Genomic DNA, 17,050 nt, shown 5'->3' on the forward strand with positions numbered 1-17,050 from the left:
CGAAGATTCACAAGTATGTCCATTTGTTTGTCTGTCAGTGGCCTACAGGTTGCAATTCTAAGCCGACTTTCACAAAACTCAACCAACTGATAGAGCTAGTCAAAATGAGGAGGTCTGTTGTTTGAGGTCAATTGGTCAAAGGTCACATAATCAACAATTTTCAACCGATTGACATAAAATGTGAGCATAATTTGCATCATGTATCACTGAATTGGTTCACCATTCAAAAGCTAGAATCCTATTATTTTTGAGGTCAAAAGATCAAAGGTCAAGGTCATAAAATCGTCAATTTTCACCCGATTGAGTTGAAATTTGAACAGGGATTGCATATTGTTCCACCGAATTGGTTCACCAAAAATCAGATTTTTTGGTTTTTGATGTGTCAACCGTTTCCATGGGAACAAGCGTTACGCCTCGGTCCCCCATCGGGGAAGTGATGTGAGTTGACAAAGTGGAAGACGCAGAAAACATGCTATGATATGATATTTCGCTCACAAGGTTCAGACATACATGGAGGTGGCCATCTTGGATTTTGACGTGGCGACCCAATTTTAAACAGCGTTCTTCCTTATGCCTTGATACACCCAAACACCCGATTAGAAGTTGGTACTTCGCTTATTTTTCAAGATATTCCGCTCAAGGTTCAGACATACATGGCGGCGGCCACCTTGGATTTTGACGTGGCGACCCAATTTTCAATTGCGTTCTTCCTTGTGCCTAGATACACCCAACCACCAGATTAGAAGTTGGTACATCGCTTATTTTTCAAGATATTTCGCTCACAAGGTTCAGACATATATATGGTGGCGGTCATCTTGGATTTTGACGTGGCGACGCAATTTTCAATAGCGTTCTTCCTTATGCCGAGATACACCCACACACCAAATTAGAAGTTGGTACTTCGCTTATTTTTCAAGATATTCATCTCACAAGGTTCAGACATACATGGCGGCGGCCATCTTGGATTTTGACGTGGCGACCCAATTTTAAACAGCGTTCTTCCTTGTGCCTAGATACACCCACACACCAGATTAGAAGTTGGTACTTCGCTTATTTTTCGCTCAAAAGGTTCAGACATATACATGGCGGTGGCCATCTTGAATTTTGACGTGGCGACACAATTTTCAATAACGTTCTTCCTTGTGGCTAGATACACCCACACACCAGATTAGAAGTTGGTACTTCGCTTATTTTTCAAGATATTCAGCTCACAAGGTTCAGACATACATGGCATCAGACATACATGGTGGCGGCCATCTTGGATTTTGACGTGGGTTGCACCCACACACCAAATTCGAATGCGGTCCTTCACTTACGCACGCACGCACGGACGGACGGAGGGGAAAACCATAGTCCCCCTTTCGCTCCGCTGTGCGACGGGAGACAACAATTGCACCCCATTATAATCAAACTAGTAGAAGTACCCGGCATTGCCGGGCAGGGGAGGGGAGGGGAACAGGGGGAGGGGGAAGGGGAGGGGAGGAGAACAGGGGGAGGGGGAAGGGGAGGGGAATGGGGGGGAGGGGAGGAGAGGAGGGAGGGGGAGGGGAGGAGAGGAGGGAGGGGGAGGGGAGAAGGGGAAGGGGAGGGGGAAGTGGAGGGGGAGGGGGAGGGGGAAGGGGTAGGGGGGAGGGGGAGGGTTAGGGGGGAAGGGGAAGGGGAAGGGGGAAGGGGAGGGGGAGGTGGGGGAATGGGAGGGTGACGGGGAGGGGGCAAAGGAGGGGAGGGGGAGGGGAGAGGGGAGGGGGGTGGGGGAGGGGAGGGGGAGGGGGAAGGGGAGGGGGAGGGGGGAGAGGAGGTGGAGGGGGAAGGGGAGGGGGAGGGGGAGAGGAGGGGGAGTGGGGGAGGGGGAGGGGGGAAGGGGGGGAAGGGTAGTGGGAGGGGGAGGGGAAGGGGGAAGGGGGAGAGGGAAGGGGGGAGGGAAGGGGAGGGAGAGGGGGGAGGGAGAGGGGGGGAGGGAGAGGGGGGAGGGAGAGGGGGGAGGGGGAAGGGGAGGGAGAGGGGGGAAGAGGGGAGGGAAGGGGAGGGAGAGGGGGAGGGGGATGGGGAGGGAGAGGGGGGAGGAGGAAGGGGAGGGAGAAGAGGGAGTGGGAAGGGGAGGGAGAGGGGGGAGGGGAAAGGGGAGGGAGAGGGGGAGGGGGAAGGGGAGGGGAGGAAGGGGAGGGGAGGAAGGGGAGGGCCTGTCAACAATGACGTTGCAGTTCTCATGGTAGGAGAGCAACACAACAATCGCGACATCATCCTGCATCTTCGCAACAACAGCACAAAGCGGGTTTTGGAGACTCACCGATCCTGTGACGCCCTCCTGTACCGGCGTTGCCGGGCGGGGGAAGGGAGACCCGCACATTCCCAACGCGTACATTCGCCCTCTCGACTCAAGCTCACTCGGACAAAGGCCTTGCACAAATTACACCGTGAAGGCCCAATGGCCATGTCTATGCCAAAAATCAAGTACGTGAGCGAGTCTGGCACACTGAATTGAAAATATATAGAACGCTCGTACTCCGTGAAAAGTGTAGCCGCCGTGTCGCCATCTTGGTTAGCACGACTCGACCGACTTGCTTCGCGGATCTCGTTTGTTTTGAACGTGTCCCAGATTTTAAAAGCCAGACAACTGTTAAAATGCCATTTTGTGCGGCAATAAACTGCTCCAATCGGTTAAGGAAGGGTTGTGGAAAGACGTTTCACAGCTGTTTCAAAGACGTTTAATTCATATCGCACAAAATCGACAAAAATCGACACAAAACACGATCGCACAAAAGGTGAAAAAACGCAATCGCTTTTCGCTCTGAATTACGTGCAAACGCGTGACGTTCATCACTATCGCCCAGCATCGCGTGCCAACCAAGATGGCGCCCGGTAGCTGCATCTCCACCTATGTGGTGTGAATGGCAATGGTCCTTCTATATATTTTCAGTTCAATGGTCTGGCGGCGAGGATGGAACATCACGTGATCGCTCTGAGCGAATCAGCGAGCTGCACTGGCACAGGCTGAGATTCCGTGTATAATGTTCCTCGCTGAAATGCGCCGAGGTAAATATGAATAAAAAATATGGATCTCGTCAAATATTTTTAGGTTGACCATGTCCTTCCCAGGCTCGACACCCAATTTGGCCATGTCTATGCCAAATATCAAGCATGTATGCCTCTCCGTTTGGGAGTCTATCGGTAACACACACACACACACACACACACACACACACACACACACACACACACACACACACACACACACACACACACACACACACACACACACACACACTGTTTTATTTATATGGATAGATGGGACTCAAACAGCACTTGCGAAAGGTCAAGGCCATCCGAGACATGTAAAGCACAGTTATAAAATCTACCAGTCAAATTTGTTATGTATAACAATCAGTCATGTAAAACACTTGATAGGCCAAAATTTCGAAATTGCCAAATTGCTGTTTCCATGACAAATATTTTTTATTCGGATTTCGCAAGCACAGCATCTTTTTTGTTTATTTATTTTGTTTCATTTCTGCAACTTCCCCAGTTTTCTCTTCTATGATTGAAAGTTTGGAACTATCAAGTTTTTTCACCCAATGCAACGTTTCACCCAATGCACCATTCACCCAATGCACCCAATGCACCAATGCACCCAAGCCTGGTGTTGGCTTAGCGGTTAGGGTGCCGGGTTGGGATCCTAGGATCCTGGATTCGAATCCCGGTCGATCGCTGAATTAACGCCAGGGGTGTTGACTCAGCCTGTCATCCTTCCGAGGTCGGCAAATTGAGTACCAGTTCACTGGTAAATCCCTGTGTCGCAAGAGGCGACTAACAGGGTTGGCGGCAGGAAGGGCATCCGGCCATAAAACATTGCTTCAAAAAAGGGACGATGGTGCCCGAAAAAGGCCAACCCCCGCTCTGCAGGGAAAAATGGCCTCTAAAGATGGTTGTTTGTTTGTTGTTGCACCCCCTCGCTCTCATTCTTCCCCATGTACCTTATTCCTTCAAGTCTCCCTCTATTTTGCACTTCTTTCCTGCTCTTGATTTGTTCCTCCACCTCCCCCCACCGTTCCTCGACACCCAATTTTCAGTTATTTTTGTTATGTGACATTTGTTATGTGACATGACATGATTACATTCTGCATTCTCGCTACACTATGACCCATGACTGCAGACAAAAAACAACATTTTTACGCCCAAAAGTTATACTATTCTTGCAACATATTTTGTCTGTACGCTTCCCATATGCTCATGTCCCATTGTACAACATTGTTACACTTACATCTTCTGTCATTGAGCTCTTCCTTGAGCACCATATTCTCGGCAAAATAAAAATCAACTTATATTGTCGCTTGAGAGCTGCGCAGTATATTTATGAGCTAAATGTTATCCACATATTTCAAGCTGCATGACAGCTTCAAATATAATAACCAACATCATCCCTGCTTTGGCAAGACATTATTTGTCATCACGTAAGTTGTGATCTAATTAGCAGTAAGAATGAAGATTGTAACAATTTCACCAATTCAGAACATCACTTCATACCTGTCCTTGGATAATACACCGCAGCAGAGTAAGCACCATATGCCGAGCTTCCACAGGCTGTTCTGCACACAGCAAGTCGGCGACAGCATCCCACACGGCCTCGACGGCGTGCTGCCAAGAGGGCACACATGTCGCATGAGAGGCTGCACTTTCGCGTGCTTGCAAGTCCAGTGGCAATGTGAGATCAACGATTAGTTGCACCGTAACTCTGTCATGATGACAGTTAACATTAGGCTTCACCATCACACCTGTTATTTGCTTTGAACAAAAATGCCACTAAAGAAGCGCAGAGATTTGTGATCGCATGTCAATATACACAAAAATGTTTTCCCCACAAAGGTTGAAAGTAAGTGGCCAATCTGAACGACGTCAAAATCACCAATATATTGATAACGATTATCCGTTTTGAAAAGTATTACCGTTTGAGGAAACGGTTATTCTTCTTAATTATCTGTCAAACAGGAATCTCACCTCTTCCAGGCGTTTAGTTTTCACAAGTTCAGAAACGTCTTTCATCGCCTTTATCCTGACGTGAAGAGCATTCTCGGCATTCATTTCCTGCAGAGTCGAGAGACAGACAATAGTTATGGCCGAAATGATAAAAGAAAATGTCTGGTTGTGGTTGTGTGCTCAATCGTATTTCCCCAAAATGAAAAAGGACAACCCAACAAAAGTCTAAATTGGCCCAAATTAACATAATTAAGCAAGGTGTAAATGTCGTTTCTCCAAAACAGGTAAACTGGCTCGAACGCAAAGCATGCCAACGCATGCACGTCACATGCAATTCCTCGTTTACACCAAGATGTGGTGCCCTGCCAGGGTGTGCAACCTTGTGAGACGTACCGAGCAACCAGACCTGTTTTTCTGATGGTACCTCCATCGCAAAAAGCACAGGCCTTGGTGTACAGTTGTGGCCAAAAATATTGGCACCCTTGCACTTTTTAAAAATAATGCACAATTTCTTCCAGAAAATTGTTGAAATTTTAAAAAAGCTTTTGGGATCCACATATGTATTTCTTTGGTTTCCAGTGGAACAAAACAAAAAAAGCTGAATAAATTACTAAATCTTTGCTTATTCCACACAGAAGTCCTAAAATGGCCCAGACAATATTATTGGCACCTTTTTGAAGTTGCTAGAAATAATTAGATTTCAAGTAGGTGGATTCTCCTGTACTTTGAATTGAACTCACCAGTGGTGAGTTGCAAGTGCCTGCAATATAAAAATCACTCATTAAAATAGTTTGAATGGAGAAAAGAAGTCATTCTGCTGTTTTGTGTCACTGTGTGTACCACAATGAGCATGGAGAAAAGAAAGAAAACCAGAGAATTGTCTGAGGAAGTCAGACACAAGATTGTAGCAAAGCATGGACAATCTCAAGGCTACAAGTCCATCTCCAGAGACCTTGATGTTCCTGTGTCCACCATACGCAATGCTATCAGGATGTTTAAGGCCCATGGCACTGTAGCCAACCTCCCTGGATGTAGCCGCAAGAGTAAACTTGATTGAAGATTGCAGCGCAGGATTGTTTCAATGGTGGAGAAAGCACCCCGATCAACTGCCAAACATATTCAAGCTGACCTTCAGACACAAGGTGCGACAGTTTCCTTCTGGGAGAATGTCCTATAGAGAGATGAAACCAAATTAGAGCTTTTAGGTGAAGCGCATCATCTCTATGTTTACAGAAAACGAAATGAAGCCTTCAAATTAAAGAACACCTTCTTTACAGTAAAACATGGAGGAGGTTCAGTGATGTTTTGGGGTTGCTGTGCTGCCTCTGGCACTGGGTGTCTTGAATGTGTGCATGACATCATGAAATCAGGAGATCAGGAGATTACCAAGGCATTTTGGAGTGCAATGTTCAACCCAGTGTCAGAAAGCTGGGTCTCCGTCGAAGGCCATGGGTCTTGCAGCAGGACAAAAACCCCAAACACACTTCAAAAAGCACCCAGGAATGGTTCAAGCAAAAACGCTCGACTGTTCTGAAGAGGCCAGAAATCAGTCCAGATTTAAGTCCCATTGAATACCTGTGGGGAGATCTGAAAACAGCAGTTGGGAGAAGGCACCCTTCAAACCTGGGAGAACTGGAGCAGTTTGCACAAGAAGAGTGGGTCAAACTGCCAGTAGAGAGGGGTTAGAAGAACTTGACTGCAGTTATTTTGTCCAAAGGCTGTGCTCCCAAATATTAAGTCTCGGGTGTCAATAATGTTGTCAATGTCATTTATTTTTATTTTCTGATTTAAAAGGACATATTAAGTTCTGTATCAAAAACAAAGGTTCTGTAACATTAAGAGTGAAATAAAGAATTGTGGAGACCAAATTCCTTTATCAATTTCAACTTATTTTTTAGAGAAAATTGCGAGTTATTTGAAAAATGTGCAAGGGTGCCAATATTTTTGGCCATGACTTACATCATTATGTAGCCATTTGCACACATGCCAAAAGGAAACACCCACAAAATTTGCGTACATAGTATATAGATGGCAACGGATGTGAACAACGTGAAAAAGTGAAGATAAATGGTTGATATTGTTACTGATCGCGGTTTAGATGTTATGATGGGCCGAGCGGATGGTCCAACCGCGACCGTTACAGGATCCCCGACTCACCCGATTCACCCAGAACTTTGGCCGTATCGCACCGCAGCTGCCCAATCTGGGAAAAGACTAAAACGACGAAATGCAAAGAGGAAAAGGAATAAAACGAGAAGACGGACAGAAGAGTAATTGGATTTATTGTACACACACAAGCAAAAAGGAGCAATCAAGTTTATTTACAACACATAAGACGCAGGTGACACAGTGCAAATACTAGCTTATACAGACTTAATTAACCCAGGGACAGAACAAACAAAACAAACTCACGTACACAAGAAGGGTGGAAAGGCAGGAGGTGGATGGCTGGAGGGAGAGGAAGGTCCAAGGGGGCTCTGCAGCACGATCGGCGCGTTTAGCAGCCGCCGTTCCTTTGCGGCCCTGCTCAAAACCGCCGTTCAGGCCCCAAGCTGCTGTTGTGGCTGCTGTGGACGTCGCGTGCTTTCCCAGGACTTGTCCGACTCGTCTGGTCCAAACCCTCAACTCTTTCTTGGTCCACTCACTCTTTACCACCGACTCCTCACCGCAACCAACGCAACCACTGACCACCACCACCGACTTCTCACCACAACCAACGCAACCAACTGACCACCAACTCCACTGACTGACTCTGACTCTTGACTGACTCTGACTCAACTCACGACTCACTCACTTGCTTCTTGCGTGCGCGCCTTTTATAGCGCCTCCAGCGATCAAGCCGCCGGCCTTCCTGACACGCCCATCGGTGTGCTCACCTCGGCCCTGGTTGGTCACGCGACCCTCCCGCTCCGCCCTTGATGACGACGGGCGGGCACGCCCCTCTTCCCCTCTGTGACGAGGTGGAGACACGCCTTTCTTCTCCGACCCTGCCTCGTGGTCAATGGCGGTTTTGGAGGGGAGGTAATTGGCAATCGAGGGTTGGCAATCACGAGAGGGGATGTAATTGGAAATGGAGATTTTGGGGATGGGAATGAAAGGGGATCTATTCTCTTTCACTGGTGCAATGGAGTACTTCAATTAATGGGAGACACAGCCTTACCCTAAAACACAGAATAAGAGAGAACTATCAAACAGGGGTATTCTATTATTTGGCTGACGTGTATGCTTGTGGACTAATTATGGGATGCCCTTTCACCTTTACACAGCTCCGGAGGCAGGGGGGCGCAGAATAAACAATAACAACAATTCACTCAATCAAAAAAATATACAGTTCTCATATCCGCAACACTGCACCCTCCTCCTCTTAGGCACGTCCCGGGCCTACAACTTTTATTTAGTGCGACACGTAGGTGTAGTTCCCTCTACTTTTAACCTGACCCTGAGTGCGACAGTTTTAAAACATAAATAAATGTGTCCCGCTGCTCCATTGCACCCTGCCTAACAGACTTACGCCCACAGTTAACCGAATTGCGGAATGGTCTTCAAACTATACACTGACGGTGGGGAGCATTATTTACAATGACGCTATTTTTATTTACAAAACTAACCCAGGACCTGTGATTGTTCTTTCTGGGGGGGGGGGAGACAGTCTGCTCTGCATCGACGCACCATTAAAGCACCCAAAAACGCACCAATACAAGCACCCTCACGCACCAATCGGTGCAGTCACCATAGTTCATCAGTGTTCAATGCATGTTCAATGCATGTTCAATGCATGTTCAATAAAAATAAAATCAACAACCCCTAACCCTGCAGGTGATCTCTTGCTCTTCGGCTCCCTCTGCTGGTTATTATTATTTGGTCTTCCAGATGTTGTCATTCTTTCATTTCCTTACTGGCGGCCTATTTTCAATAAAGTGTGCCCAATGTGTCCTTTTTATTTTCTTTATTTATGGCCCACAGGGCCGACTACGTGTGGTTCACCTGTGGGGCATCGGTGCCCTGTGGCCAAGGTCCGCCAGCAAGATTTCGGGCCCTCATGGCCGGTTCCAGTAGAGGGGCCATGCCCCAACCCATGGGGTCCATAAGTGGTGCTCGGCCACAGGCATGTGGTCCATAATGTGGTGCATCGATGCAGACAGCTGGTTCTGGGAATTTCGGGCGCACAATGGCCGACCCACGCACGCTCCCCTCGGCGCCCAATGGCGCACAGGTCATGTGGGAGACAAAAGGGGTACGACAAATGAGCGAGGGGTAAGGTCACAAGGGTACACGTCAATAAGGCAATGCAAGGCGAAATGCGTACGGAGAGCGAAGTGAGAAAGCTCGTCCCTACCGTACGTCACCCCCCTGTCACCTACACTACCCTTGCCCTTACCCCATATGTACAAAATCTACACATTACCAATCCGTCGCTACTGTCACGTCTCCCCCATATTTCTCCTATACCAAATTCGTCACCACAATCCCTCTATCCAAAATTTGCCATCACCCAATTCGTCATCAATCCTCATAAGGAGGAAGAGATGGAACATCAAGCACAATGTCACACCCACGTCATGATGCGTCTCACAATCCAAACATTTGCATCATAAAAAATAATCAAAACATGGCATGGTGTGGAGTACCTGTCACCTCAGGTCTGTGGATGCAGATGGTGCGAGGAGACTTCATCCTAACTATCCTCTAAATGATTTTAACACACTTTACACTACCCGGGGTCTTTCCCTGCCAATCCATTGGCCAACTTACACTATGGGTTCTAATAACCAATTCCCATTGACCAAACTGTGGTACTTCTCAATTTGGGGTCTCACTCCCCCGATTCATCTCCCAGTGCCCTCGCACAATTTCTGGGCTGTGACGTGTAGCTCTCCCAGCAGGTCTACCCACCTGCACACCTCCACCACTGCAGTTGCCCCCCGAGCTTACCTAGCTCCTCACCCTAACCTAACTAACTGGGGACAGCCCCTCCTGGCTCTGTCACCCCACTCGGTGCCCTCTGGCACTGGACTACCCGGGTCCGTCCTCCGGATCCTCGGGCCCCATCCACAACAACTACTACCGGCTCCCAGAGCCCACCTGCGGCCTCACCTGGCCGACATCCTCACAGTGGTGGAGCGCCCAACCAACTACACACACTAACAGGCTACACGCCCAGCCATTTCCACAACACTAATGCACCCATCCAAAGACCAGTCTTTCACCCGCACCACAGATGCCAATATCCAACCACAATTTACCTGTACCCTCTACCTAACACTTACACTACCCGCCCCGGGTATCCGTGATGGGGGTCCACTCTTCCCCCATTCACACCTTCGCACCATCCACTCCACTCCACAATTTCCACCATACTCACTCCACGACCATCCATTCCAATACTCCATTTATTCCACACTACCATTTATTCCACACAGCCACATACACCTGTTGTTGCACACCTGTGCCCTCACACCTGGTGCCACCTGCACCCTCTTTTCTTCCTGGACCATTTGGTCATCACAATACACAATCACCACTACTATCACTCAAACACTGCTCCACACACCTGTTCAGTTGCACACCTGTGCAATCACACCTGTTCAATCACACCTGTTCAATTCTCAAACACACGGCATCATCTCATCTAACTACTCCCCTCTGAAACTTGCGCTTCCCAGTCGCCCCTTTAAACTATTGCGCTCCCACGTCATTATCATCCACTCTACTCTACCTGCGTCCCCACTACAGGTGTCATTGTCACTAACTAACCATAACGTTACCTAATGTCATCTTCTAGGGCCCTACACACGATATCCTAACCCACCCGGGCTAGTTTTCACTGCCATACACCCCATAAACTATTGCGCATTTGCCCCACCTCGTTGTGAGGGATGACAGAGTTGCCATCCCTCCACATCGGGGAGGTCCCACTATCAATTTTGCTCGTCCAAATTCAATAAATCAAAAATTTGCCAATCACTCTACCAATCATCAAATTTTGCCTTTTTCTAATTTTGGGTCCAAAACACTATCCTCATCACCCGTCTACTTATTAGATCCTCTCGGTGCGCCAATTCCCTTCTAAAGCTCGGCTTCGTACAGCCGAGCAATGAACGCGGGTTCTTTTGTGCCAGCGGCTGGATACGTCCCGCATTCGGGGCAGGGACGGGGGCTTACCCGGGCCGAGATCCCACGCACCACCTCGGCGCGGAGCCATCCAATGTCCCGATCTCGACCTGCCGGCACGTCTCAACAAAAAGGGGTCGCCATGACGACCCTTCCTATCGGGCTGCCCGCTCCGCCTAGTGGAGCCCGGACGCGGCCGTTCCAAGCGAGGCACAGCGTGGATCGCGTACGGCGGTCCTTTCGAACCCGCCGTGGCTCGGATCCCCGCTGGTTCTCGCGGCACGCGAAGCCCGGCACGCACCGAGGGCCCGATTCGGCTAAAAGTCGCTCTAACCGCTAACCCGGTTACCGTCGATGCCTAATCTGCATGGTTACACGCATACGCTACCCCTTTCTTGCTCATACCTCCAGCTGTTCCCATGCTCCTCGTACCTTTCCTTACACACCTCGGTACACTCATTCCGCTCACAGACTTGGTCACACACCTGACCACCGAGCACCTTGGCACACATTCGTCGCTCGCACACCTCACCAACACACCTCTTCGCGCCCCTTCCTCGGTCACCTCCTCTGTGACAATCACAGGTGTGCTTCCACTCGCACACCCAACCATGTGCCTCACGACCAACTCAAGTGTGCATTCCCACACACGCTCTACCATTCCAGGTGTGCATCCTTCCATTCCAGGTGTACATCCTCGCTCACCTGTCACCACCAACTCATGCTCCGTGTCACTCTCACTACTCTCACCTCCATTCTTGACAGCGCACTCACCCTTACTCTCGACAGCACACTCTTTCCTCATGCACCCGTCCGTTACACACCTTTCTCGCGCACACTCTTGCGCACACTCTCCCGTTACACCCTCTGTAACACTCACCACAGGCGTGCATTCCCCCTTACTCTTGACAGCGCACTCTTTCCCCGTGCACCTGTCCGTTACACACCTTTCTCGCGCATCCTCTTGCGCACACTCTTTCGTTACTTCCTCCGTAACACTTACCACACCGCGCTTCCATGTACCCCCTCGCACACGCGCTACGACCGACTCACTCTCGACAGCACACTCACTGGTCGGCGCGCACTTTTTCCTCACACACCCCATGGTCGGACATTCTCGCACACCTCTTTTTTCGCACACCAGACCTGTCGCACACTTCACCAACGGCCTTTCACGAACACCCGGATCCAAACCAATCCCCAAGCCGACTGAAGCTTTCCTCACATCATATACATCGCCGAATATTTCGCCACTCACCTTGGCACCTCGTCTCCGCACCTCTTTTGCCACCTGCCAACTTTTTATTTGGTTAGTGAGAACCTCATCATGATTTGAACACAGACCTTGTACATATTCCATGACTTCCTCCTTTATCTCCCTCTTAGTTTCCCTCCGTCTCTTCTTAATTTCACTCACCCCCTCTTCCACCTCCTCTAATTTTTCCTTTACCTCCTTCATCTCCCTGTGTGCCCCCTCTATCTCTTCCTCTAACGCCACCTTAACCGTTTCTATGTGCGTCCTCACCTCTCGGTCCTTCGTCTCCATTACTTCTGTCACCTCCTCCAACTTCTTCGTCAACCCCTCATGTACCATCTGACATTCCTTTTGTGTTGCTATTAATTCGTTTTTAATGTCCTTTTGTGTCGCTTTTAAACCCCCGATGATTGCAGTGTTCTTTTCCACTTGGTCCACTAGTTCCCTTTGTCCGACCGTCAGCTGTTCTACTCCCTTCGTCAGACCCTCTATTCCCCCCTGTAACCTAGCCGTATTATTTCTCACCTCTTTCTCCATACGCTTCTCACCTCGCTTTACCTCCTCGTGTAGCCCCGAGACCTCCTCACTCACACCTCGTCGTATCCCCTCTTTCATCTCCTCCATCTCTTTTGTAGATGCCACCCTCATCTGTCCCAATTCATCCCTCTGAGCATCCAATTTGGTTTCTACCCCGATTTTTACCTCCTCTATCTGCTCTCCCATTTGTTTAATTTCTCGGGCGGATTGCTCCCCTATCTCCCGCAATTTGCCTTCCATCCTATTTTCTAACCCCATTAACCCATTTTTCACCCCCTCTAACTGATTCTCCTGGGCAGCCATTCTATTTTCCACCCCCGTTAACCCATTCTTAACCTCTTTTATCCCATTGTCTAACCCCTCAAATTTAGCTTCTAGCCGTTCCCCCATTTCTCCCATTTTGCCCCCCATTTCGCCCCCCAATCGCTATCAGCCCTCGCTTCGTCCCTCATTGCCCCCATTTGCCCCATAATGGCCCCCATCATTCTGCTTTCCATTTTCCCACTATCGTTTTTTTTCTGCATTTCCACCATGAATTGGGTCATGAAGGCTTGCATTTGGGCCGCGCTCATTGGTTCCGCGGCCGTGGCCCCCTCAACCACGTGCGCGAGAGCGCCATTTTGTGCGTCTGATACCCCCTCAACCTCATTGCCAATGTTCTCCTCCTCTCTTTCATCCACATACATTTCCCCTAGGTCCTGGGTCGATTCTACCCCGTCTATCTCTCCCACCGGCATCCCGTCGCCTTGACCAGCCATGGCGCGATTTCAAAATTCGGGTTTTGCTTTAAAACAAAACAAATTTCGTCCGCTCCAAATTTTGACCAAATTTTTTCTAGATGTTTTAAAAATTTGGTCCGGGCCCCGAATCTCACTCCCAGACACCAATTGTTACTGATAACACAATTGGTGTTCCAAAATTTGGGCCTAACAAATTTAGTCCCAGGTCCGAATCCCAACTCCTGACAACCAATTGTTACTGATCGCGGTTTAGATGTTATGATGGGCCGAGCGGATGGTCCAACCGCGACCGTTACAGGATCCCCGACTCACCCGATTCACCCAGAACTTTGGCCGTATCGCACCGCAGCTGCCCAATCTGGGAAAAGACTAAAACGACGAAATGCAAAGAGGAAAAGGAATAAAACGAGAAGACGGACAGAAGAGTAATTGGATTTATTGTACACACACAAGCAAAAAGGAGCAATCAAGTTTATTTACAACACATAAGACGCAGGTGACACAGTGCAAATACTAGCTTATACAGACTTAATTAACCCAGGGACAGAACAACCAAAACAAACTCACGTACACAAGAAGGGTGGAAAGGCAGGAGGTGGATGGCTGGAGGGAGAGGAAGGTCCAAGGGGGCTCTGCAGCACGATCGGCGCGTTTAGCAGCCGCCGTTGCTTTGCGGCCCTGCTCAAAACCGCCGTTCAGGCCCCAAGCTGCTGTTGTGGCTGCTGTGGACGTCGCGTGCTTTCCCAGGACTTGTCCGACTCGTCTGGTCCAAACCCTCAACTCTTTCTTGGTCCACTCACTCTTTACCACCGACTCCTCACCGCAACCAACGCAACCACTGACCACCACCACCGACTCCTCACCGCAACCAACGCAACCAACTGACCACCGACTCCACTGACCGACTCTGACTCTTGACTGACTCTGACTCAACTCACGACTCACTCACTTGCTTCTTGCGTGCGCGCCTTTTATAGCGCCTCCAGCGATCAAGCCGCCGGCCTTCCTGACACGCCCATCGGTGTGCTCACCTCGGCCCTGGTTGGTCAGGCGACCCTCCCGCTCCGCCCTTGATGACGACGGGCGGGCACGCCCCTCTTCCCCTCTATGACGAGGTGGAGACACGCCTTTCTTCTCCGACCCTGCCTCGTGGTCAATGGCGGTTTTGGAGGGGAGGTAATTGGCAATCGAGGGTTGGCAATCACGAGAGGGGATGTAATTGGAAATGGAGATTTTGGGGATGAGAATGAAAGGGGATCTATTCTCTTTCACTGGTGCAATGGAGTACTTCAATTAATGGGAGACACAGCCTTACCCTAAAACACAGAATAAGAGATAACTATCAAACAGGGGTATTCTATTATTTGGCTGACGTGTATGCTTGTGGACTTTCATGTATGGGATGCCCTTTCACCTTTACACAGCTCCGGAGGCAGGGGGGCGCAGAATAAACAATAATAACAATTCACTCAATCAAAAAAATATACAGTTCTCATATCCGCAACAATATCTTACAAAGGTACAAAGGTGATCAAGTGAGAATGGTTCTAAATGTGGTGCAAACTCGGTATACGTCCCTTATAGGATATTGTTGCGGATATGAGATTGGCCTCCATCCATATCCGCTTGTAAATATTCCCCTATTTCCCCAATACTTCCCAACTATCCCCAATCCCCCATTCCCTAGTCCCATTTTCTGTAAACAACACTCTGTAGACCCGACCTTCCCCTATTTCCCCCATTAAATGTCGCATCCAGGTCCACCGCATCTCACGTAGACAACTAGAGGACATCTTGCTAGTTATTCTTAGTCTATGTCAGTTAAGGACTCGTTTCCATTCATTCTGACTCTTCGTTGCACCAGAATGTGATTGTATGGCACCGTTAGGAAGTTTAGGACCTCCCAATACCTCCCCGCAGCTCTTCCTCACGGTTCAGTAACAACAACAACAACAACAACAACAGCAACAACAACGGCGGCGGCGCGGGGAGTGCGCGTCCTCACTCCGGCTTGGTTAGCCGCCATCGAACATGTGCTCCGACGGGGTTACCACATAGGGGCTCGCTGTCAGCTCCTCGTCAAGGGCGGAGCCCGGTAACCCCCCGCACCCAATAGAAGCGGCGGACCGCTCCCATCTGGGGCGGGGCCAACGAGCCGAGGGCGTGTCACTCCCCGCTGAGCATGCGCAGGAAGAGGGAGGTGACGTCAGATGCGCGCTGGACTTGAAGGAAGAGAGACGCCACCAACCGAGCGCTGTGACACCTCCCTGCATCTACTGGACCGTGCTGTATCCTGTCCCTGAGCCAAGGTGCACCTTGTGCTATCGACTGCCTGTCCTTCCCTGCCATCAATCCCTGTGTAAGTCAGTCTTGTTCCGTTTGTCTGTGGTCTGTCTGGGATAGATAAGATTGTGTCTAAGTGCCCATCTTTTCTGTGCTTTACCTCATACCTTGTAATCTACCCCTTTTCTCCACCACCAATTATATCCTCCTCCGGAGGTCTTGAGAACTGTACCCCTTGTGTCGTTTCATTTATCCCAGCCGTTATGTCCTTTCCTTCATTGATTTAGCATAGCGCGATTTGGCCAACGTTCGAGTGTAATCGGGTAAACTGTGCGAACACGGCGGCCATTCCGCTCGGCCCATCATAACATCTTAAGACGTGTCCGTAACAATTGGTGTCGGGAAGTGGGATTGGACCCGAAGCGCGGTTCACGCGCTCGAAATTATTAACGGCGAAATTTGATTTTGTTTTACAAAAATAAAAACCCGAATTTTGAAAGTCGCGCTATGGCAGATCAAGACGGCTGGGTTCCGGTAGAGGAGAGTGAGGCAGGGTCGATCCAGGACCAAATTGAGGGACATGAGGAGAGCGAAGCAGTGAGGGCGGCAGGTTCGCAAAATGGCGTCCTCGCGCACGAGGTTGCGGGCGCGCAAAATGGCGCCTCGCACATAGCTACGGCGGCCGCACCCGCTGCACAAGTGGGAGGGATGGCCCAAATGCAGGCCCTCATGGAGCAATTTATGGTGCAAATGCAGGCGTCCCTCAAACTGCAGAGTGAGCAATTGGGGGTAATGGGGAACCGGATGGATGCTCAGGGTGAGCGATTGGAGGGCCAAATGGGGTCCAATAGCGAGAAATTGAGGGAGGACATGGGGTCCAATAGCGAGAAATTGAGGGAGGACATGGGGGCCAATAGCCAACGGTTAGAACAAAGGATGGGGTCCAATAGCGAGAAATTGAGGGAGGACATGGGGGCCCAGATCGGAGGGTTAGGGAGTAGAATAGAGGGATTAGACAATAGATTAGGGGAAATACAGGAGGGGTTAATGGGGGTAGAAAACAGAATGGCCGTTCAGGAGAATCAAATGGAAGGGATGAAGAAGGGGTTAGAGGGGTTAGAAAACAGTATAGAAGGCAAATTGAGGGACATGA

The 17,050-nt window shown here is 49.5% G+C and overlaps 1 protein-coding gene across 8 annotated transcripts in view; it reads right to left on the reverse strand.

The window, feature by feature from the left end:
• TSC2 (TSC complex subunit 2) overlaps positions 1 to 17,050 on the reverse strand; it is a 177,517-nt gene that overhangs the window by 118,326 nt on the left and 42,141 nt on the right. For all 8 annotated transcript variants that reach the window (XM_078774796.1, XM_078774795.1, XM_078774794.1 and 5 more), the window contains exons 3-4: positions 4,993 to 5,079; positions 4,522 to 4,632 (exon numbers count right to left, since the gene is read on the reverse strand). In XM_078774796.1, coding sequence (XP_078630922.1) covers positions 4,522 to 4,632; positions 4,993 to 5,079 — 198 coding nt within the window. The remainder of the gene's footprint in view (positions 1 to 4,521; positions 4,633 to 4,992; positions 5,080 to 17,050) is intronic.

This window comes from Myxine glutinosa, chromosome 3 (assembly GCF_964187855.1).
Source record: "Myxine glutinosa chromosome 3, kmMyxGlut1.1, whole genome shotgun sequence".
NCBI lineage: Eukaryota > Metazoa > Chordata > Myxini > Myxiniformes > Myxinidae > Myxine > Myxine glutinosa.